At 46.0% G+C, this 24,455-nt stretch overlaps 1 protein-coding gene across 1 annotated transcript; it reads right to left on the bottom strand.

The window, feature by feature from the left end:
• Positions 1–22,133: 22,133 nt before the first annotated feature.
• CRYGS (crystallin gamma S) lies at positions 22,134–24,134 on the bottom strand. The gene is made up of 2 exons (XM_023736766.1): positions 22,898–24,134; positions 22,134–22,508 (listed from the first exon to the last, which is right to left on the bottom strand). The coding sequence occupies exons 1-2, from the start codon at positions 23,330–23,332 to the stop codon at positions 22,236–22,238; spliced, it is 708 nt and encodes a 235-aa protein (XP_023592534.1). The 5' UTR covers positions 23,333–24,134; the 3' UTR covers positions 22,134–22,235.
• Positions 24,135–24,455: the final 321 nt, after the last annotated feature.

Genomic DNA, 24,455 nt, shown 5'->3' with positions numbered 1-24,455 from the left:
TTTTTTTCCTTTTCCTTCAAAACTTCTCTTGTGTTGATCATCATACTTTAAAAAAATTTTTTTTTAAATAAATAAGTGAAAAGCAGTAGACTTGAATTTAGGAGAGACTGCCTTTACCTGTCTACCAGGATGGAGGCCAGTTACTGTGCAGCTCAGACAAGTCCCTCCCCCTCTCTGGACCTCAGCCTCCTCGCCTGCAGGTTGGACCAGAAGAGCTGCAAACACTGTCACAGCCCCAAACTCAGATTCCAGGCTCCCATGGCCCTGTTTCTATGAGACAAGGAAAGCAAATGTTACCCAATATGCTTTCCTTGGTGAGGACTTGGGGTCAAACAGGCTCTGAAACAAGCTATTTCACCTCCCCACCTTCAGGGAACACTCTGCCCACAGCTCTGCCCTGGCCTCCGCCTCCACCGTGCCTCCAGGCTTGCCAGCTTCTCCCGTGGGCCCCTCCGCCCACTCACAACTGCAGGCCTCCTTCTGGACCGCCTCTACGCAATGAGCAGTCTGCCAGTTCATACACATCAAGCTGCCACCTTCCAACGGCTCAGAAAGCACCATCTGTTCTCAGGAGCTTTCTAGCTAGAATGACCACCCACCACCCACAGCCGCCGGCAGCACACTGGCCAGCTAATGGGGGCCCTCCCCTGAGTGCCAGGCAGAGGAGGTTCCAGACTCTGAGCCCAGTGGGGCTTGGCTTGGGGGACGAAGGAGCAGGAGTATCCGGCCACCTGTCTGGACTAAAGGCTGCTCATCCCACAGTGTTTCTAATAAGGACCCCTGGTGGTGCAATGGTTAAGAGCTTGGCTGCTAACCAGAAGGTCGGCAGTTCGAATCCACCAGCCGCTCCTTGGAAACTCTATGGGCCAGTTCAAGCCTGTCCTATAGGGTTGCTCTGAGCTAGAATTGACTTGATGGCAATGTTTTTTTTGTTTTTTTTAATTTTTTTTCCTCACCACTCAGGAACCCTGGTGGCACTGTGGTTAAGAGCTCAGCTGCTAACCAAAAGGTCAGCAGTTCGATTCCACCAGCCACCCTTGGAAACCCTATAGGATCGCTATGAGTTGGAATTCTCTCCACAGCAATGGGTTTGGTTTTTGGTTCTCACCGTTCAAGGCCTTCCTGGGTGACGGTCCTCCCCAGAGAGATCTGAGCGCTGAGGACCACACAGCCCTGGACTCCAGCTCCGGGCTTAAGAAAATGTTATTCAGTGTATATCTGGGATACTTGTCCTTTGCAAAGTATCGCATCATGATTGTTCTAATAGATTGTTCACTGTGTGCTGGCTGCTTCAGACTCATTATCGCATTGAATGTTCTCAACAACCCTAAGTGACAGGTATTATTATAAGTTTTTTTTTTTTTTTTCAGATAAGAGACTTGAGGCATTGACAAGTAATTTTCCCCAAACACACAGCTTCTAAGTGGTAAGATGGTGGGAAGCATTGGTTCTGAATTGGAACTGCTGAGGTTTGTACTCTGGCTCTGCCACTTACTAGCTGTGTGACATTGGGTAAATTATTAATCTCTCTGAACATCATCTTCTTTGAATGAGAGTAATAACTCCTGTTTATCGGGATGGATATATAAAGATTAAATGACATAATCCATGCAAAGTGCTTAGCACAGTGTCTGGCACGAAGTATGTACTCGATAAATTGTTTTTCGCCTGATCTGAACCCAGATCCCTCTTCCAAACCAGTTTTTGCTGAGTAGATTCCGACTCATAGCGATCCCGTATGACGGAGTAGAACTGTCTCACAGGGTTTCCAAGGAGCAGCTGGGAGATTCAAATGCTGACATTTTAGTTAAGAGCCAAAACTTAACTACTGACGCCCCAGGGCTCTGATCCCTCCTCCAGATGCTTGAAATTGCCGTTCCATAGTGTTGGGTTTCTCTGGGTTTGCCTCTCCACGTGGATCTCAGGAGTGCTGGGCCTCCAGCCACCAGCATGTGCCTTCAAAAGCGCAGGCTTGAAGAAAGGGAATAAGACTGCCAAATGCATCTCGTTTCAAAGTCCACCAGCTCCACAGTCTTCTGCTTCTAGATGATTATCTCCTCTTGTATTATCAGAGGAGCTCTGTTGGTGCAGTGGTTAAGAACTCAGCTGCTAACCAAAAGGTCAGCAGTTCAAATCCACTGACCGCTCCTTGAAAAGCCTATGGGGCTGTTCTATTCTGTCCTATCGGGTCACTATGAGTTGGAATTGACTCGACGGCAATGGTTTGGTTTGTTTTTTGGGGTGTTATCAGAAACTTGGTTGACCCATACCAAGGGATGTGGTGAAGTGGAGTGGGGGAAAGCCAATGAAATATATAAGCAAAATGAAATGAGTGCGCCTACCCAGAGACACACCCCAAAAGAGAGTGGGGTAGTCTCGGAACCTCTTGAAACCAGGAGGTCTTACATCCCACCTTTTTCCATCCCATACTACCCAATCCCTTGCTCCAGTCAAATGTGGATGGAAAGACTTTTGCAAAGTAAATATAAAAATAAACTAAAATCTGAATACCCAGTTAAACTCTTTGCCTTGAGGTTGGAATAATCTAGAGAATGAATAAGCATTTTCCCTGTCCCAGCATTCAGATAGGAAGAGATGACAGCCATGGTCTCTGGGAGCACTCCTAACTTTGTGAACACTGTGGATTTCCTTGGCCTGATTATGGAGAATCAGTTGGTAAGTGCTTTGAGCTGAAATGTGTTTCAGTGTGTGTGTGTGTGAGGGGGTGTATGCGTGAAAGAGAGAGAGATCTGAGATACGGTAGTGATTTCAGAATCCAGGTCACAAGTAAACAAATTGAGGCAAGGGTAACATCCCAGTGAAAAAGACCCCAGAGATGTCTCTTCCCTTGGGATCCTCCTCCAAGCCTCTGGTTTGGGGAATCCAGAGAAAAGGTGAGCCTTCCCCCTGACACTGTGACACTGTGTCACTCAGCGCTGATGTGCCCACACTTTGTCCCCACTTGGGAGCTGGGATGGTGACTGCAGCGAGCTCTCTCCCATGTGGGCAGCTCCAGGGGACTGCTGAAGAAATTCTTTCCATTAACTTTTGACTCCAGAGCCCATGAGGCCTGGGCTTCTGGGAAAACAAGGCTGATGGGTGTAAAAATCATACTGAAAGGATTTTCTTCTTTTTTTCTGTTGCATTTCACTCTGAGCCAGACTCACTGGCTTGTGACAGGTAGATACTCTGAAAAGAGTGCATACCTTCTGCTTCTTTTCATCTGTCTAGTGTAAGGGCACACTCCCCACTTAGCCTTCTGGAACATACCTCTTATCAGATGACCTCTCTAGCTGGAATCTTCTTTCCTTCTGGAGGTCAGGAACCTTTTCCCTTTCTGCCCCTTTGGACATATCTGGCCTTCTCTTTGCCACGACACACTGCGTTGAGTGGCCAGTCAACCCCATTGTGCTTCCTGGGAAGGCTCACATGGCCTGGCTTCCATGAGGTCCCATCCTAGAGCAGGAGTTCTCAGCTTGGACATCCAGACTCTTTTCCATCCAACCTTTGTCTAGCTCCCCTTTCTGTTCTCCCATCTGCTCCCCCTTTTACCTTTCTTCCACCAGAACTTGCTCCTGCATGTGGACTGAGAAGTAGAGAAAGTTGGTCGAGGTGGGGGTGGACTAAGCCGGGGCGGGGGAGGAGAGAAGTAGAAAAGAGAAAAGGTGCAGAGAGAAGTAAAACAAGAGATGGAGAGATAAGACTGCTGCCTGGGGAGGCAGTCCAAGATGGCAGAGTAGTCAGACATTTTATAAGGTCCCTCTTACAACAAAGACCAGAGAAAGCAAGTGAATCAGATATAGACGACAGCTTTGGAACTCTGAGCATCAAAGACAAGGTTGAAGAATCGAACCGAGTGCCAAGTGGAATGAGAGACAGTATTAAAGCAGCCTCCAACACCCTTCAGCTACCAGCACCAGGGGTCCTGAGACCTGGCGGTGCCTCCCACTCCCTCCAGTCACCTGCACTGGGGGCATGTAGACTGGCAGTGCTCCCTACTCCCTCTGGCCACTCACACAGGGGGCCTTAGGGCTGGCAGTGCCTCCCACTCCATCCAGCCACCCACGCTGGGGACCTGAGGAGTGATGGTGCTTTCTACTCCCTCCAGTCACCTTCTCTGGGACTTAAGAACTGGGGGTGCCTCCTACTCCCTCCAGCTATCCACTCCAGGGACCCAAGGACTGACGGTGCCTCCTATTCCTTACAGCCACCTGCAGTGGGGGCCCGAGGACCGGTTGCACAACCTCCCCGGTGGCACGCTATAGTGGATGGGGCACACCCTCCAACCAGGCATCCATGGACATGTGACGTCCCCCTTGCCTTGTCCCTAGTGTCACCCCCTCAACCAGAGGCTTGTGCCCGCTCTGAACACCCCCACACAGCCCTGCCCACCCAGGATCACTGGTGAGAGTTTCTGCACCACCCACCCGGTGACCAATGTCCTGGGCACCCTCATCCTGAAGCAAAGCACACACACAACACCCAACCCAGTGACCAGGAAGAATGCCCCTGTACCCATGGCTAGGTTACCGCTGGACAAATACATCACCTCATCAGAAAGGTCAGCTACATCTTGGTGTTGTAGCAATCCCACAAGACCAGCAAACAGAGATCCATGCTCAAACACCCAATCGCTGCCCCACCCACCCAGCAACAGGAAGTGAGAGCTTCAGTGTAGCCAGGTTACTGACCAGAGTAGCGCACATGCCCAGCCTACACAGATGTATCAAAACAAAATAAAGTAAAATAAAAAGTCAGGGCTCAGCAAACAAACATACAACAAATAAATAAATACTAACTTCTCGATGCCTCGGAGACAACAGACAATAATAAACAAGGAGGGCAAGATGACTCCAGCAAGTGACCAAAATAAAGAACTAGAAGGGATTCAAGAGAGTAATACACAGGATTTTCCAAGAAATCAAGGAAAACACAGACAAAACCAAGGAAAACATAGACAAAATCAAGGAAAACACAAAGCAATAGAAGAATTCAGGAAAACAATACTAGAACAAAATGACAAAATAAATAGACAATTAGAAACCATACAAAAACAGCAACTAGAAATCCAAAAGATTAACAATAAAATTTCAGAATTAGATAACTCCATAGAAAGATATAGGAGCAGAGTTGAAACACTGGATGACAGAATCAGTGAATTTGAAAACGAATCCCTTGACACCAATATGTTCGAGGAAAAAAATCAGAAAAAAAGAATGAAGAAAACCTAGGAATTATGTGGGACACACTATCAAGACGAAAAATTTGCATGTAATTGGAGTTCTAGAACAGGAGGAGGCAATGGAAAATGCGGAGAGAACTGTCAATGATTTGCTGACAGAAAACTTCCCTAATATCTTGAAAGATGAAAAGATATCCATCCAAGAAGCTCAACGAACTCCATAGAGTGTAGACCCCAAAAGAAAGTCACCAAGACATATCATAATCACACTTGCCAAAACCAAAGACAAAGGAAGAAACTTGAGAGCAGCTCAGCAAAAAACAAAAAGTCACCTACAAAGGGGAACCAATAAGACTAAGCTCTGATTACTTGGCAGAAATCATGCAGGGAAGAAGGCAATGGGAAGACGTATACAAAACTTTGAAAGAAAAAATATTGCCCAGCAACAATTATATATTGAGCAAATTTGTCTCTCAAAAATTAGGACATTTCAACCACCCTGACAGGGAACACAACAGAGAGTCCCTGTTGGAACAGGAGAAAAGTGGGGTGCAGAACTCAAATTCTAGTAAAAAGACAAGACTTAATGGTTTGAGACTGGAGGAACCCTAAAAAGCATGACCCCCACACTCTAAGTCAACCCAGCCGTAAAACCATTCCCGAGGCCAACTCTTCAGTTAAAGATTAGACTGGACTATGGGACATAAAATGATAGTCATGAAGAATGTGCTTCTTAGCTCAAGTAGATACATGAGACTAAATGAGCAGCTCCTGTCTGGAGGTGAGATGAGAAGGCAGAGAGGGTCAGGAGCTGACTGAATAGACATGAGAAATCAGGGGTGGAAAGGAGGAATGTGTTGTCACAGTATAGGGAGAGCAATTAGGGTCACATAACAATGTATGTATAAATTTTTGTATGACAGACTAACTTGAATTGTAAACTTTCACTTAAAGTACAATAAAATAAAATAAATTAGGACATTTCCAGATAAACAGAAATTAATGGAATTTGTAAAAATCAGACCAAACTTACAAGAAATATTAAAGAGAATCCTTCAGAGAGAGAACCAACAACATCAGACCACAACCCGAGATTAAGACACTGGACAGCATCATCCAGACACCAACCTAGATAAAGAGGTGTGGAAGGGTGTAAGAGAACACACTCATCTGCAGATATAGGCTTGGTGGTGGTTATTTCGAAATACATAACTATAGGAGTTACTTATATATTAATAAAGACAATAGAGCACACAAGGGCCACAGTCAGGGCAACTTCTTAGTCATAACCAAACGTCTCACAGGACAAAGTTCCTAGGCTCGAAGGCAAAGGACCATAGACTCAGGGTACAGCTATGTCAATTGGCACAACATAGTTCATAAACATGAAGTTCTGCTTCCTACTTTGGTGAGTAGCATCTGGGGTCTTAAGAGCTTGTGAGTGGCCATCTGAGATACAAGTATTGGTCTCTTACTGTCTGGAGCAAAGGAGTGTGAAGAAAACCAAAAACTCAAGGGAGCAATTAGTTAAAAGGACTAATGGACCACATGAACCACAGCCTACACAACCCTGAGACCAGAAGAACTAGATGGTGCCCGGCTACCATTATCGACCTCTCTGACTGGGATCACAACAGAGGGTCCCAGACAGAGCGGGAGAAAAATTGTAGAACAAAAAATCAAATTCACAAAAAAGACTAGACTTACTGATCTGACAGAGACTGGAGGAACCCCCAAGACTATGGCCCTAAGACACCCTTCCGAACTGGAACTGAAGCTATGCCTGGAGACCACCTTCCAGCCAAATCATAGACAGGCCCATAAAATAAACACTAACACTTGAAAGGAACATGCTCCTTAGATCAATTATACCAGATCAACAGGGCAACATTTGCCCAAAAGCGAAGATGAGAAGGCTGGAAGGGGAAGTAAATCAGGACTAAAGGAAACAGGAAAACTAGGACGGAAATGGGGAGAGTGCTGACATGTTGTGGGGAATGAAACCAATGTCATGGAACTCTTTACGTACAAACTCTCGAATGGGAAATGAATTTGCTTTGTAAACTTTCACCTCATACACAATAAAAATAAAAATTAAAAAAAGACTACTGCTTGGTTTCCTTTAGTCCTCCAGGTCTTGATTCTGGGGTTTCCAGAATCCGGCTGTAATCCTATAACACTTTTTACTGAAATTAGCTATTTGCTTTCTATTTATTGCCCTCCAAAGAGTCCTGAGGGAGCCCTGGAGGTGCAAACAGTTAAGTGCTCGGCTGCTAACACAAAGACTGGTGGTTAAATCCACCCAGTGGCTCCACAGGAGAAAGACCTGCCCATCTACTCCTGTAAAGATTGTTGTTGTTGTTAGATGCTGTCCAGTCAATTCCAACTCACGGTGACCTTACGTACAACAGAATGAAACCCTGCCCAGTCCTGTGCCGTCCTCACAATCGTTGCTATGCTGGAGCCCGTTGTTGCAGCCACTATGTCAGTCCATCTCATTAAGGTTCTTTCTCTTTTTCGAAGACCGTCTACTTAACCAAGCATGATGTCTTTCTCCAGGGACTAGTCCTTCCTGTTCACGTGTCCAAAGTATGTGAGACGAAGTCTCGCCATCCTTACTTCTAAGGAGCATTCTGGCTTTACTTTTTCCAAGACAGATTCGTTTGTTTTTCTGGTAGTCCAGGGTATATTCAATATTCTTCACCAACACCATGATTCAAAGGCACCTGTAAGGATTACAGCCTAGAAAACCCTATGGGTCAGTTCTACTCTGTCATGTGGGGTTGCTATGAGCTGAAAATCAACAACAGCAACAAAGGGGCCTAGTAAAGATCTCCATCCAGCTTGTCACTCCCTGTCTACTGTTAAGTGAAAAAAGCAAGGTACAAAACAGTGTGTATAATAAATAAAGGCTTGATGTGCTGAAACAGAAACAGGTGTACTTACAGAAAAGCATGGAACACATACACAAGCAGGGCAGAATGGAAGCACTGCTTGAAGGTAAACTCTTTGACGGCAGGAATTTGTTACTTTTTTATTCACTGCTGTATGCCCAGTGCCTCCAACAGGCACTCAACAAATACTTATTAAACAAATAAATAGAACAGAAAGAAAGAGATATGTGAGAAGCTGGTATTCTTGGTTGCCCAGGGAGTGGGAGAGCACGGACAGTAGGCATGGGTGGGAGTAAGGACTGGATACCATTCCGTATTCTGTGACTTTTGCACACGTGACGTATACCAGCTTTAAAAAGAAAAAAGAACAGAACAGAAAAAAGAGTAAGAACAGGAAAGCAGGACACCTTGGGGATAGAAACACGTTGGATAAATGTGAAGTCCCATCAAGAGTCTCTTACTGACAGCCACACTCAGTTACAACAGGGGATTGTCAAAAGAGCCACCTAGAGGATTAATGGTGCCTGCTCCCTCCCGTTTGCAAGAGTGAAATCAATCCCCCCCTTTTGCACAGCATCCCTGCTGGGCTAATCTGCTCCTGGTTTCCAACAGCAAGCCCTGAGTGTTCCCATTACATAAACAAATGCAGCTCCCAGAAATAGCTCACCCGCTGGCTTTGCATCCTGGAGCAGCAGACTTTCCTCAGAGGGCCCCTTGACACCCGTCCACCTCATGGGAAGTCTTGCTGCTTGTTCTCCGCTAAGCTGATTTCACCTTTGGAAACAGGAGTCACTCTTGGGGAAGGAAAGGCCCCACGTGCTTAATTGGAGCCAATTCCTGGTACCACAAACATTCTTCTGTTTCCAGCAATATCCCCAAATGTCCAATGTCAGAGCCTCCTCTAAAAGGTGAGAGGAACATATGAGAGAGACGGAATTAGTTTTTTTTGTTTGTTTTGGCCAGGAATTTTACAGAAAATCTCATCACAACTTTATGCAGGACATGAGATCACCCAATCTGATAGAAAGTGGTGCTCAGATAAGCAGGTTGGGAAGATTCCCACCAGGCCTGTCTGTCTCTAAAACACATGTTCTCTTCACTCTACCTCACTGTCTCCCAACATTTGTATGATGTTTGCACCTTACAATGTGCCTCATATAAAAGATCTCATTGATCCTCACAACCCTGAAATCTAGGAGTTATGTTTAATTTCCATTTTACAGAAGGGAAAGCTGAGGCTCACAGATGGGACCATAGAGGCAGCATGGTATAAGAGAGAGAGCACTGGACAAGGAGTGGGAGAAGGCCTGGATCCTGCTCCTGATGACCTTTGGACTTGGGCAAGTCATGCATCCCCTCTGGCCCTCTGTTTCCTCATTGTCTCACGTCTCCAACAGCTCAAGTAGTCTATGATCGTATCAAATCTCTCAGCGTTCCTTTTAACAAGATTACAACTGTAGTTACAAGGGGGGAGCCAACAGAAACTTAAGTACACAACTGATTCCGGCAGGTTATTTGCATTTGTTCCTATGCTGAAGTTCACACTTCTAAGTTTATACAGTTACAACGTCTTAATCATAATAACGCTGCTTCTAGCCCGCCGTTAACATTCGCATTGGAAATGGAAATGCCAAACCGTTAATAGCACCCCAGGGCTTTGCGGTTCAGGCTGTTACCCGTCTTCAGTGATTTTTATCGTATTTAAATTTATAAAAATATCAACCTTTTAAATTTTAGCATTAGGGAATTCCAAGCCAGTGTCTGGACACCCTGGTGGCATAGTGGTTAAGAGCTATGGTGGCTAACCGAAGGGCAAGGCAGAAAATAAAACTCTGTCCACCAGGAACAAGTCAGCCCCCGTGTGCACCAACTACCCTGAGCTGGTGAAAACATTTGAAAACCCCGGCTCTGCCTGTCTGCCCTTGGGGTGCTTCTGTTTGCTAATGGGAATTGCCAGCAATGGCGGCAGGCCACTGCTGAGTTAAATAAAGCAGCAGTTCAGACCAGCTGTATATAGAGACCCATGGTCCCTTTCTTAGACTGAGTTCTCTAGAGAAGCAAAAACACTAAAGCGTGTAAATATATATAGAGAGAGATTTATATCAAGGAAATGGCTCACACAGTTGTAGCGGCTGTAACATTCCAAGTCCGTGGGTCAGGATGGAGGCTTCTCCTGATTCATGTAGCTGCAGGGGCTGGCAAACCCAAGATCAGCAAGTCGGGGAGCAGGGCTCTGGAACTTGCATAGTTAACCATTACACTAGGCTACCTCTCTAAAATAAACAGACAAAAAAGCTCTCATTCGTGGCTACACAGTGCACTCAACGTGCCATTTCCTGGGGATGTTGTCTGTGTCCCAGAATTTCTCCTAGAGTATCCTTCATTGCTTTGGTGATGTTGTCCTGGTCCAAGACCTCGCCCGTAGATCTGACGCAGAAACCTGCTTCTGTTAGTCAGCACAATGAAGATGGGTCCATCCCTAATGTGCGAATAGACACACGTTACCCAGCTCCAGAGACTGAGGGTAAACCAGGTCATTAATTTTCAATGAGTAATTACTATCTCAAGAAAGCTTGGTGGCTCAGTGGTTAAGCACTCAGCTCCTCACCGGAAGGTTGAAGTTTCTAACCCACCAGCCACTCTGCTGGAGAAAAGACCTGGTGATCCACTTCCATAAAGATTGTTGTTGTTGTTAGGTACCAACAAGTCACTTCCAACTCAAAGCGACCCTACGTACAACAGAACAGAACACTGCCCAGTCGTGCACCATCCTCACAATCGTTGCTATGTTTGAGCCCATTGTTGCAGCCACTGTGTCAACCCAACTCCTTGAGGGTCTTCCTCTTTTTCACTGACCCTCTACCTTACCAAGCATGATGCCCTTCTCAGGGACTAGTCCCTCCTGATAACATGTCCAAAGTACATGAGACAAAGTCTCATCATCCTTGCTTCCAAGGAGCACTCTGGCTGTAAAGATTAAAGCCTAGAACACCCTATGGGCAGTTCCACTCTGTTCTATAGGGTCGCTATAAGTCAGAATTGACTCGACAGCACACCACAACAACAACCATCCTAGGAACTAGAACCCTTGAGTCCTTGTGATCAATAGCAGTCAGAATCAGAAGTTTGCCTGCAAACCATGGGTTCAGAAAGAGGGGAGTCAGAAGATTCATGTCTGACAGCTAGAGGCTGATGAATCAGCCACAGCAGTCATGCCTCCTACTTGCTCCTGCCTGGGGAACAGTGACTCTGAAGGTACTGGCCGAGCCTTCCTCTCCTCAACATTTTTCCCTGGGATTCATATTTTCTTGGATTCCATTGTTGACCTAGTCCTACTGCTTATTAACTTATTTCTTCACATAAATGACTTGTTGCTTTTAATCAGGTTACAGCAAAACCTGGAGCATGGGGAAACTTTCTGTAATATGACTTTGGGGGCATTGTTGGCTTAGTGAGAGAATTCTCATCTTCCATGAGGGAGACCTGAGTTTGATTCCTGGCCAATGCACCTTACGTGTAGCTGCCACCCGTCTATGAGTGGAGGCTTTTGTGTTGCTATGATGTTGAACAAGTTTCAACAAATACAGGCTAGGAAGAAAGGTCTGGTGATCTACTTCTGAATATTACCCAATGAAAACCCTATGGATCACAATGGTCTGATCCCATTGTGCATGAGGTTGCCATGAGTTGGTGACTTTGAGAATGTCTGCTGTGACCCTTGAAAAGTTTAGGAGTTCACTGTCCAAAGAGGAAGAGAAACATAGGTAGATAACTACTACTCAGGATTACAAGGATGACGGAGGTGAGCGTGGAGTATAACAGGAAAAGAGATGCGCAGCCATATTGGGAGGGAGGATGTTGTCAGGACATCTAAGGGGACTTCTGAGCTGTTATAAAGGATGAGAAGAAGATAACCGGGCAAAAATGTATGTGTATAAACCAATTCGTGACGCCTTTGAAGAATTATCAGCACTTCATTATGGGTATAGTAGATTGGAGGTGGGATGGGGAGCTAGAAGCTGTGGAAAGAGATGAGGCCCTTGTGCTGACTAGAAAGAAGTTGCCCCCTGCAGGCCCAGGACTTTCCCAGGCTCCGTTGCTCTAGCTGTACTCAGCACCTCCCCTCAGCTGGGTGCCTGTATGGACAAACTCCACCACTATCTGCCAGGCGCTGGTGCAGGGTACTGTATCATTCAGGATGGTGCCATGGTCTGGGGGGCTTGGAGTTGCTCAGAAAACACTCAGAATGTGAAAGATCAGAAGGGTTGAAATCAGCTTAGCGACACGATCACAACTGTGTTGGAGAAAGAACGCCCTGAAAGCAGTGAGGATGATGGGCTGGCAGACAGAGAGAGAGAGAAGGCTGGGATGCCTGTGGAGAGGCTCTGGCAGTACCAGGCAAGCACATCAAAGGATTCAAGCAGAGGCAGGGGAGGTGGAGGAGAGAGGATGGCTTTCAGAGATCCTTGGAGGGTAGATTGGACAGGATTTTGTAACCACCTGGATAAGGGAAAAGAGAGATGGGGGACAAGATGATGGCTGGTTCTCAGCTCGGGAGAGAAAGTGACTCTGGATGTGGGAGCCATCGATAGAGAGATAGACAGAGATGAAGTTGAATCCATGGGAGAATCAAGTGTGAAGAGCACCAAGAACAAAATCAGGGAACCCTGAGCTTTTAGAGATAGGAAGAAATTTGCTGGGACTGGGGAGGAAATGCAGCCAATGTTGGCCTACGGGTCTTTTTCTGATAAGTAGGAGGTATCTCTAGAGACCAGTGTGTGGCAGGTCTTAAGAAAGTGAGGAGGACACAGCTGCTGTGGGGAGTGGGTGAGGGAGTTGACTGGGGACACGGAGAGGACTGCCTAGCACGGGTTGTTTTCTCCTTGCCCGACAGCTGCTCACTGTCAGTGGACCAGATGGAATAATGAGGTAAGATTCTCCCAGCACAGAAGCTACACCCTAGGAGCGAAGCAAGTGCTTTCCGATGCAGGATGTATTCCTCTGAACCACTAGAGGGCTGCTGGGGCCTGATGGAGTAATTTGCTCGTCGGAGTGGATGAAGAAGCTCCCAAATGACCTCTGTAGATACAACCAGGAGGGGGCCTGCCCCTGAACATTTTCAGGCCTGGGGCGGGAGTACAAATGGAGGCCCATATACCAGGTGTCTAAATATTTACGAACTATAAATTTAACTATTCCCACGGCTGGCCCATTCCCCGCCAGGGCCTTACAGCCCATTCCCAGGCATCATTTTTGCAACCCAGAGGCTAAAGGAGCCGAACTCTCCCCTGGACCAGTCCTGCCACTGTGAGCCTAGGAGTAGCAGAAGCTGAACCTGGGCCCAGGACTCCCAGCTGATGACTGGACTCCCTGAACCCTGGGTAGGGACCAACCCAATCAAGACCCTCAGGAAGCTGAGTGTCTTAGTCATCTAGTGCTGCTATAACACCACAAGTGGGTGGCTTTAACAAAGAGAAATTTATTCTCTCACAATCTAGTAGGCTAGAAGTCCAATTTCAGGGCATCAGCTCCAGGAGGCTTTCTCTCTCTGCTGACTCTGGAAGAAGATCCTTGTCATCAATCTCCCTTTGGTCTAGGAGTTTCTCAGCTCAGGGACCCCAGGTCCAAAGGACCCACTCTACTCCTGGCACTACTTTCTTGGTGGTATGATATCCTGCTGTCTCTCTGCTCTCTTCTCTCTTTTATATCTCAAAAGAGATTGACTCTAGATACAATCTAGTCTTGCAGATTGAGTCCTGCCTCATGAACGTAACTGCCTCTAGTCCTGCCTCATTAACATCATAGAGATAGGGTTTACAACACATAGGAAAATCGCCTCAGATGACAAAATGGTGGACGATCACACAATTCTGGGAATCATGGCCTAGCAAGTTGTCATACATTTTTGGGGGACACAATTCAATCCAGTCCCTGAAGAAGGACACCGTGCTTAGTAAAGTAGAGGGTCATTGAAAAAGAAGAGGACCCTCAATGAGATGGATTGACACAGTAGCTGCAACAACGGGCTCAAGCATCACAACAATTGTGAAGACGCCGCCGGCGCAGGCAGTGTTTTTGTTTTGTGGTACATGGGGTCGCTATGAGTCAGAATCGACTCCACAGCACCTAATAACAACGAATTCAGTCCATAACATGGAGACAGCCAGGTCCCCACCCCCTCTGCATGGTTTCACCAACTCAGCATTTCTAGGCAGTTCTAAGCACCTTCCAAAACTACATCACTGGGGCAGAGAAGAGGGAACAAACCCAGAGATCTTGGGAAAACTGTCTGGCTGAACACCCACTTAGGGTGATTATAATCAAAGTAGGTCCTCTGGAAACACCCTGAATGTCCCTCAGCTGGCGAGTGAATACTTTCCCTCTAATTTACCTGTTCGGCAAATTTGAAATTTTTCATGGATTGGTTTTGCTTAAGTGGTAAGTCATCGTGTCTCCATGTTCCTCGACAGATCTACCATATGTATCTTTTTATTATGGCAGAGCCAACCGGAAACCAGAAAAATGGAGAGGAAAAGGGGAGAAGATAGTACAAAACAATGGCTGAAACAGAATGCAGTTCTATTTGTCTTTCTACTGCAGGCTCACAGATACTCACACATCCCTCCCCAGGCCAGCACTCGTTCCCGCTTGTTTTTCAGAAGCATTGCGTGAAACCATAGGAGTCACTTCCGCTGAAAGTGTGCCTTACCCTTGTGACATAGATGAGGGAAGTGCTTTCTTAAAATTGTCGTGTCATGGAGAAGACATTTGGCATGAACATCTGTTACACCAGAGTGTTGTTCTTAACTAGGGGGGTCTAGAAAGTCTGGAATGCCTGCTAAAGTCAGTCAGTCTTTCTATGACTCAGTTTATCTGTAAAATGGGAAAATAATAATAACTCTCTTCCTCTTCTCACACAAGGGTCCCTGCGTGGTGCAAATGGTTTGCACGTGACTACTAAACTAAAGGAGCCCCGGTGGCGCAGTGGTTAACAGTTTGGCTGCTAATCAAAAGGTCAGCAGTTTGAATCCACCAGCCGCTCCTTGGAAACCCTATGGGGCAGTTCCACCCTGTAACACACTGGGTGGCCGTGAGTTGGAATTGACTCCATAGCAACAGGTTTAGTTAGTTTTTTCCCCACATAACCATGGTGAGGACCAGATAAGATGTCATATATGAAAGAGCTGTACAAACTCTGAGATAGTATAAGCAAACCTGAACCGCTGCTGAGTGGTGTAAGACACAGCCCACATGGCAGGAAAATGAGAATTCATGCGCTCAGCTGCTAACTGAAAAGTCAGAAGTTCGAGTCCAGCCAGAGATGCTGCAGAAGAAAGTCCTAGTGATCCACTTTTTAAAAATCAGCCACTGAAAGCCCTATGGAGCACAGTTCTACTCTGACACACACGGGGTCGCCATGAGTTGGAATTGGTTTTTTCAACTGGTTACAACAGCAGGAACCCCTGGCCCTTAGAGATGGCCTCAGAAGCTTGTTAGTGGCTGGAATACTTTTTATCTCTAGTCTGCAACCAACCTGCAGGCAGCCTTCTTCCCCTTCTTCCTCCCTTGTCTTACAGGAGCACAATCGAAAGATTTATCTTTCTACTCGGGTACTGGGTCCCAGCCTACTAGCCTAGCCAGGGTCACTAGGTTTACTGGTGAGCTCTGGCAAAACCATCCTGAGTGTGCTGAGAAACAGTGGAGGTCAGCACTACAGCCAGGCCCTGCTGTTGTTCTGGCCCCACGGTTCAGTGGACAGGCTAATGCGGCCTGTTAAGGGAGGTGGGGCGTGAACAATGGGAACAAAGCCCGGCCTGCTGTGCTCCAGGAGGCAAAGTGCTGGCAAGGACTTCTCCCGAGAGCTCATCAATTCCAGAACCACTCAACCAGGCTGCTGAGCCCCTGTGGTCGCTGACTTGCAATGGGGCATGTTGGCTCTGGGGAAAATGGGAAGAGTGAACGGAAATGAGATGGGTTAGCTGAGATAAGGGAAGACCAAGGGGGCATGACAAGGCCAGGTGCTGCCCCAGCAGAAATAAAGGCCATTAACTTGCCCTTTCTGTGCAAATTGCTACTTCCCTCAGCTGCACAGAGCCCTCTGGCTCTCCTGGAACCCCTGCCACTGTCCCCACTCCACTCCTCAAACCCCCTCCCCCAATCTGCTTTTGTAAAAGGATTTCTAAATCACCCACAGAGACCTCAGTCATCATTTACTAAAGCAGGAAGAGGCTGGAGAGACCACCAGCCCATGGTTACCAGCTTTTCCACCACCATGGACTCCTCTTAAAACTCTGCCTCCAGGGAGCCCACATTTGGAAGATTTTAGAATAGTAGCTGCCTTTATTGAGTACCTACTCCTTTGGGTCACTCATTGGGCTAAGAATTTTTCCCTTATTAGCTCATCGAATGCCAACAATACCTCTGGGAAGTAGATATAAATATTTCTGCTTTACGAACGAAAAAGCTAAGCCTAAGAGAGGTTTGTTTGCCCCAAATCTCACAACTACAAATTACGGAAGTTAGAATTGAACTTAGGTCAGTCTAGTTTCAAGGTCTCGCACACCGCCAGCATTTAAAAAGAAACAGCGCATGGTCCTAGCAATTCTGCTCCTAGGTATGTACCCAAGAGAAATGGAAACATACATCCACACAAAAACTGATACACGAATGTTTATCACAGCATTATTCAAAATAGCCAAAAGATGGAAATAATCTAAATGCTCATCAACAGAAGAATGAATAAGCAAAATGCCGTATATCCATACAATGGGATATTATTCAGCCATAAAAAGGAATGAAGTACTGATACAGGCTACAGTATGGATAAACTTTGAAAAAGGTATGCTAAGTTAAAGAAGCCAGTCACAGAAAATCATGTGTTATATGATCCCATTTATATAAAATGTCCAGAATAGGCAAATATATAGAGACAGAGCGTATATTCATTGTTGCTCAAGGCTGGAAGGAGGTGGGAAAATAAGGGCTAGTTAAAGGGTACAAGGTTTCTTTTTTAGGGTGATGAAAATGTTCTAAAATTGACCGTGGTGATGGTTGCACACATCTGTGAATACGCTAAAAACCATGGAATTGTATGCTTTCCTTGGGTAGATTGTATGGCATACGAATTATATCTTAATAAAGGTGTTTAAAAAAAGAAAGAAATGGCTCATTCTGTGGCTGACAAGGTGACACTGTTCCGTCTCTCGCAGTCTGAGAAGAGAAATCACATGGTTCACTGGAAGGAACACAGGCTTAGGAACCAGAGCAACCTGGGCTCTACCACCGTCTCCAGGATTAATTAGCCATGTGACCTTGGACAAGTCATTTCGCCTTTCTGAGTCCCCGTTCCTCATCTGTAAACTGGGCTTCATAAGCCCTATCTCATCCACTTGTTGCATGATCAGGGAAAGCCTCCAGAACCTCCAGTTCTAAAATTTCCTGATTTTAAACTCTGAGGCTTGAGAGAAGAGGTAGAGGTGGACTCTGCCTCTTGTGGACAGAAAGGCTTCCCTAGCATTGAAGTCAGGGCCCCAAGGGATCCTTCTCTCTGGTGTGTGCCAGAGGCTGATCAGCCAAAGTGCTGGGAGGAGAGTTTGGTGATTCACTGCCCTCTGCTAAGGACTCCCCAGGTGCTGCAAATGATTAATGCCACCGAAAGGTTGGAGGTTGGAGTCTACCCGGAAGTGCCTCAGAAGAAAGGTCTGGTGATCTACTTCCAAAAAAACAGCCATTGAAACCCCTGTGGAGCACAGTTCTACTTTGACATACATGGGTCACCATGAGCTGAAATCCACTCAGTGGCAACGGGTTTGGGTTTTTTGTTTGTTTGTTTTGGCATCTCCTGAGAGGTACAGACAGAAGAAATGGGTAGAAATTAGACAACAAGGGGGATTTGTGTGCACTCTAGGGACAACCCTGCTGACTTTGAAAACTGTTGGGCGCTAGAACTCCACAGGCTTATGAGAGAGCTAAGAGAAGGCCAGACTCCTGTGATAATGAAAATTTGGCTCTTTCTAAAGGCAGTGGGATGGTTTGGATGTTTCTGATATATTTCTTTCCAACTAGGAAGCATTTGCCAAAACATAGATGCTTTTCTAAAAACAACTGGGGGATAGAAAGAGAAGGAAAATGCTAAACAAGTAAAAGAATAAAATGAACAAAATACCAAAAAAGTTGGTAACAGAGGTATTTTAATACTAAGAAACGGTACCATCATGGTAACCAGGGTGGTAAAGTACATGCTATGTACTTTTCAAACATGAACTCATTTTAATGCTCACAAAGAAGGTGTTATCTTTGTTTTGCAGGTAAGGAAATTGAGAGTTTTATGTATTGCATTGGGCGAATCTGGTGCAAAAGACCTCTTCAAAGTGTTAAAAAGCTAAGAAGGACTAAGGTGCGCTTGACTGACTCAAGCCATGGTATTTTCAGTAGCTTCATATGCATGTGAAAGCTGGACGATGAATAAGGAAGACGGAAGAAGAACTGATGCCTTTGAATTATGGTGTTGGTGAAGAATATTGAATATACCATGGACTGCCAGAAGAAAGAACAAATCTGTCTTGGAAGAAGTACAGCTGGAACGCTCCTTAGAAGCGAGGATGGCAAGACTTTGTCTCACAGACTTTGGACATATTATCAGGAGGGATCAGTCCCTGGAGAAGGACATCACGCTTAGTAAAGTAGAGGGTCAGCAAAAGAAAGGAAGACCCTCAATGAGATGGATTGACACAGTGGCTGCAACAATGGGCTCAGGCATCACAAGGATTGTGAGGATGATGCAGGACAGGGCAGTGTTTTGTTTTGTGGTACGTAGGGTTGCTATGAGTCAGAATAGACTTGACAGCACCTAACAACAACAACTACACGTATTAGATTCTGTGACTTACACATAATCTGTAGAAATGGCAGCACTGGAATCCATTTATGCCTAACTCCCCAGAGAAGAAGGGGACTCGCTAGCCCTTGTTGGTTCTTAGGAAGGGACAGTCAGGTCCTTATCAGGGCTGGTGGAAGGGCACAAAGAGAGCTGGGTCTCCTTAGAACTTAATCTGTTGTCTGAGTCTAAGAAGAGAGGGTCAAAGAACGGAACATAATCCTCCAGTCGTAGTCTGCACCGATCAGACTAGAGCTAAGACAGGGAAAAATGTAGATGGCAATCCGCACAGAGGAGAGGAGCAGGCTGGGGAGGAGTCCGGGAACCAACCACATCAGGAGAGAAACCGCTGAAGTAGCTGCTGTTCGGCCTAGAAATCAGAGCATGGAGGCGAATTGGAGCGACCTTTCAATCTCTAAAATCTGTCTCGTGGATGAAGAAATAGTTGGAAAGCAGAACGAGTATTGCTGGTCGAAAGCTACAGGGAGCGGATTTGGGTGCAATGTAAGGAAACACCTTTCAATATTGGGAGCCCTTGGACAAGCAAAGATTGGAAACTGGTGTCCATAGGCCAAATTCAGCTGCAGACCTGTTTCGTTGGCTTGCAGTGTTCTTTTTTTCTCATTATATTTAAATATCCTTCTGCGGGTGGTGCTGGCCTATGAGGCCACAGTTCACACCACTGTCTGTGTTTTAGCCCCCAGGTCACTTGTGTGTAAACTGCCTTGCCCCTAAAGCAGGGCTGTTGAATTTAGCAAATAAAAATACAGGCTGCCCCGTTAAATTTAAGACAAATGACAAATAATTTCTTAGTAAGTCTGTGTAATGCTACGGATATACTTATGCTACTTGGGATATACTAATACTGTCCTGTCTTTGATCTGGCCACTCTACCCTGGAGGCATTTAAATGGGAGCCCCTGATGATGCATTCTGAGGAAGTAGGCTCCACATTTGGGCAATACTCAAGCAGCAGCTTGTCTCAGATGAACCTTTGGATGGGAACTGGGCTAAAATGGTCTCAGTACGCCCTTGCCCTATTTTCTTTGGGCTTCCACTCCAGGGCAAAAAAGCCGACAACAGGTAGAGGGAGAAACAACTCTCAATAACAACCCAGGTGCTGTTCTGGGTGTGGCTGACGGATGGGGTGCCCCCTTCTTGCTCCAACAGCAGAATGTTCTACTGGAAGAGCTGGGATTGGTTGATAGATGAAGAGATAAAATGGTTTTGACCTCTAACATCAATTGCTCGTAAAACTCCTTTAAGGTGCAAGGTGATTGACACATCTGCAGCTGGGGAGAATGGTGACAACCTTTCTGCCTCAGAGCATGTATCAAGAGGCATGTAACATCCTAAAATGACAACTCTGGCTTATCTATCCAAAGCCATCTTTTGTTTCTCTGCAACTGTGGTTAATCATCCTGACACTTCTTGTTTGCTTGTCCTGCTGCCAAAATTGCTACTCTGGTTGTTTGGAACAGACTGACTGACTCACCGAGGATTGCAACATGGCAGCCATTGATACTCGAGAAGAGACTGGCGCTAACTACTCACTCTGTTACCACGGCCTCAGTTTCCTCAGCGAAAAATGGGTCAGGATCTCTGAGCTCACTTCTAGAAACTGTGCCTCAAAAAATAAGTGTCTATAGTCTTTGGTCATCAGATAGTCCTTTGGGGTCCTCCTTGTGGCTTCCAAAGAATTAGTGTTCGCTATGAGTCGGAATTGAGTTTATGACAATGGGTTTTTGGGTTTTTTTTGGTGATAGGACTTGAGAGAGCATTTGGTTCAACTCCTTCATTCTGGAGATAAGGAAAGTCAGCCTCACAGTAGGGTGACAAGGTCCAGGGCAGGTGACCAGACGCAGCCCTCGGCCAGAGCTCTGGGCAGCACAGCCCACAGTCTCCCCTTCCTTGTCCTCAGTCCTGTGTGTCTCCCTGCTTGACTTCCACCCAATTTTCTCAAAGCCCCTCACTCAAGACAAACAAAACAACAAAAGACAGGGGAAGATAAGAAAATGAATAAAAATATTTGCAGGGGAGTGTGCCCTGGTGGCGTAGTGGTTAAGTGTTAGGCTGCTAATCAAAATGTCGGCAATTCAAATCCACCAGCCGCTCCTTGGAAACCCTATGCGGCAGTTCTGCTCTGTCCTAGAGGGTGGCTATGAGTCGGAATCCACTCAACGGCAAGGGGTTTGGTTTTTGGTTTTGGTGCACCTGAACAAGCCCTCTCCTTAGTGATTCTAATGTGTTGTTTTTGGGAAAAGCTCCTAGAGGACATGGGTTTTGCTGTCTCCTTTAAACAGTGGCGCATTCAGAATAGTTCGGGTTTAGTCGGACGCTCACTAAGTATTCTTGATGACGCCGTGTTTCCTCCATCATTCTCCTCATGAAGATTAAACAGGTAAAAGCCTCAAGAGTTACTCAAATTAAGTAAGACTAGATAAAATCCCATTTTACTTATTGTGAAGTGGGGACAAACTGTTCAATGTGGCCTTTCTTTTCACAGAAAAACTGAACTTCAGGTCAAGAATTAACTGGCACAGAAGTGTCTGGATCTTAGACAAGAGACTTTAGGTGACTATAGTGCCACATTTTTCAAGTAAGGGCCCTCTTTCTACTGGTGCTTCTTGATAGGTACTCTGCCTCCCAATCAGACCTTCAGGGGGCCTGTCCTTTCCTTTTTGAAAAACTGCCAGGGTCTTGCACTTACATCATGCACACAGATCCTCAGCCGATGTGTGTTGAATGAATGAGTTGGAAATAGAGAGAAAAGAACAAGGGCTTTGAAAGGAGAAATATCCTGGATCAAACCCTGCTCCTCCACTCATCAGCTGATGCACTTGGGCAAGTTTTTTACCTGAGCCTCAGTCTCCTGATTTGTACCATGCAGATCCACCACTTCTCTTACGGGGTTGTTGTGGATAGAAAATGGGATCATGTAGGCACTCGATAAACGGCAGCTGTTCTTATTACAGCTGTTGAATTCATGCAAAACATAAGCGACAAGAACCACCACATGGTTCTCTGATTTTCTCACTTTTAATGCAGCCCCGCTTGGTCTGGCACAAAGATTTAGACTGGTGATCTGAAGAACGATGCTTCGTGTAACTGCCCGGGGGTGGGGGGGAGGCGCTACATTGTTGGTCCTAAAAGTACTGAAGAGGAGGCATTACAGTCAGCAGTGGAATGCAAAAGCCCATTGTTTTATTTACGATGCCTATTTGGACCACAAGGTCAGCCAGCATTTGGCCCCCACGAAGAAGCATGTGGCTCCTTCCGCATCATCACTCCACAATGCGGCGGAAAGACTGAATGGCTGGGGATGCTGCGCCCCAGTCGATGGGCTTCCGGTACTCTGTCTTGTCCAGGAGGTACTGCCTGCCACGGTAATTGGGCAGCTCATAGAAAATCCAGACACCCTCCAGCACCTTACAGGAGTGGATCTCTCGCATGTGAAACTGCTCCATGGTGGAAGGGCAGTCTTGAGTGGTTTCGTACATCTGGCCGGTGAAATCCCCTTTCTCAAAGATCTGAAGCTTATAATGGGCTCCACTAGGCTGAAGACACATAGGAAGAAATGCACAGCAAACCATTATGGAAACTAGTAGGTCAAGGACTCAGAGAACAGAACGGCTCAGAACCTACTATCTTCAAAGCTAGATGATCTGAACTCTCATCCCCACCGTGCGCTGACTAAGACATCTGACTTTCTCAATGAGAAAAAAAATTCCTCAGAATACTCCAGAGGTAGAGAAAGGGCTATGGAAATCATCAGTGTATCGGTCTTGTGATGACCTGCCCTAAGATTTTATTCAAGCCTCCGTAGCCAACACTAAGACTTGGAAAACCCTTAAGAAAACACTTTCACATAAGAGCAACAAAGAGGAGAGAGCGAGGGAGTGAGAGAGCAAGCGCGAGAGGGAGCCTACAAGCCTCACATTCTCACCAGGTGGATAGCTCTGCAGGAGCTCAGGCGGTCATTGAGGCCCATCCAACGCTGGTACTCCGGGTACTCGCCCCGAGGTAAGATGTACACGTGCCCCGAAAAGTTGGGCCTTTCGTACACAGCCCAGGTGCCTCCTTCCACTCTAATGGAGTTGCAGCGATTCAGGTACGTGTGGAAATCAGCACAGTCGCAGTCACATTCATAGTGGCGGCCTTGGAAATTTTTGTCTTCATAGAAAGTAATCTGAGGACAGGGCAACCAGAGAAAAGAACTGACACATTGGGTGGCTTTATTCAAAGATAAAATAAAAATGAATAGCATAGTCTTTACTTTAGAAATTCCTTTCTCCTCTGTTTTGAGAAGAAAACATGTCATTGTACCTCGTCCCACAACAGTATTTGTTTTCTGGAAGACAACTTTAGTTGTCGATAACATGTATGAGTGAGTACTTTCTGAAGGCTTCAAATGAAGCCAAGCAGAAGAGTGCTCTAATAGAAGCCAGCAACTTCAGACTCAAGTTCATTGCTTCCTCCTTTGTGTTCACACAGCTCTCTGGACTTATCCCATTATGTTGCAAATTCTCCATCTATATTCTGTCTCTCCCTCTCTCCCGCCAGCTTTCTTCCAAAGGCAAGGACCAAGACTTGATCAGTCATGGAACCCCTGTGTAAGCACTTGACAGGCCCTCAGTAAGTGCTTGATGAAGATGAATGAGTTCTGGAGGCAGAAATTCATACATGGAAAATAAAGAGAGAAAAATAAAACACAGACCTTAGCTTTAGAGAGCTAATTTTAGGTGAATATAGAACATACACACTTGAAAATATATTATGTTCTGTGTTATTAGTTTATAGCCAACAGAGTACTTGCAAAGGAATCAAAATGACAAGAGAAGAATGCTCTTTGCTTCAAACTCTTCTCTCTTCTCAAGTTTCTATCACAATGCCTGGGACCACTGATGGTGCTAGAAAATATGGGTTTCAGAGTTCCTCCCCATAACCTGCCCTACTACCTTTGTCAAGTCACCTCTGGGCGCCAGTATCCCATTTGTAAGATGAGAGAACTAGACTAGATTAGAAGCCCTGGCTGTAAAGCAAATAAAACTAAGAGCTTTTCTGGTTGAAACAGAGGATGGAGTTCCCAGAAACTCCTAGGGCTTCGCGGAGCAGTTCCGGAAAATAACCAGACCAAACGAACTCTGGAGTTGGTTCCTTCTTGCTCTACAATTCCACAATCCAAGGTCAGTGCCAGGATATAAATTAAACTGAAACCACAAAAAGGTGGCCTGCTTCAAGTGGCCAATTTCCTGGCATTATACCGCCACCTTATGGCTGATGTGCTCTGTCGCTTTAAAAGGTGAAAACACGTGAGCCATTTCAGATTGAAATGAGCAGAGCCTGGTGAAGTGTCTTGAAGGATCTGTGAGTTGAGGATTAAAGGATAAGTAGGAGTTTTCCAGAAGCAAAGGGAAAGGACAAGCCTGATGAGAAGAATAAAGGAGTGAAAGGACATGGCCCGCTAAAGTAAGAACATGGCCCGCTATAGTAAGAACATGGCC

The sequence above is a fragment of the Trichechus manatus genome, unplaced genomic scaffold, assembly GCF_000243295.1.
Source record: "Trichechus manatus latirostris isolate Lorelei unplaced genomic scaffold, TriManLat1.0 scaffold00092, whole genome shotgun sequence".
Classification (NCBI taxonomy): domain Eukaryota; kingdom Metazoa; phylum Chordata; class Mammalia; order Sirenia; family Trichechidae; genus Trichechus; species Trichechus manatus.
Note: the sequence above shows the minus strand (reverse complement) of the source record. Positions and strands in the feature narration are given on the sequence as shown.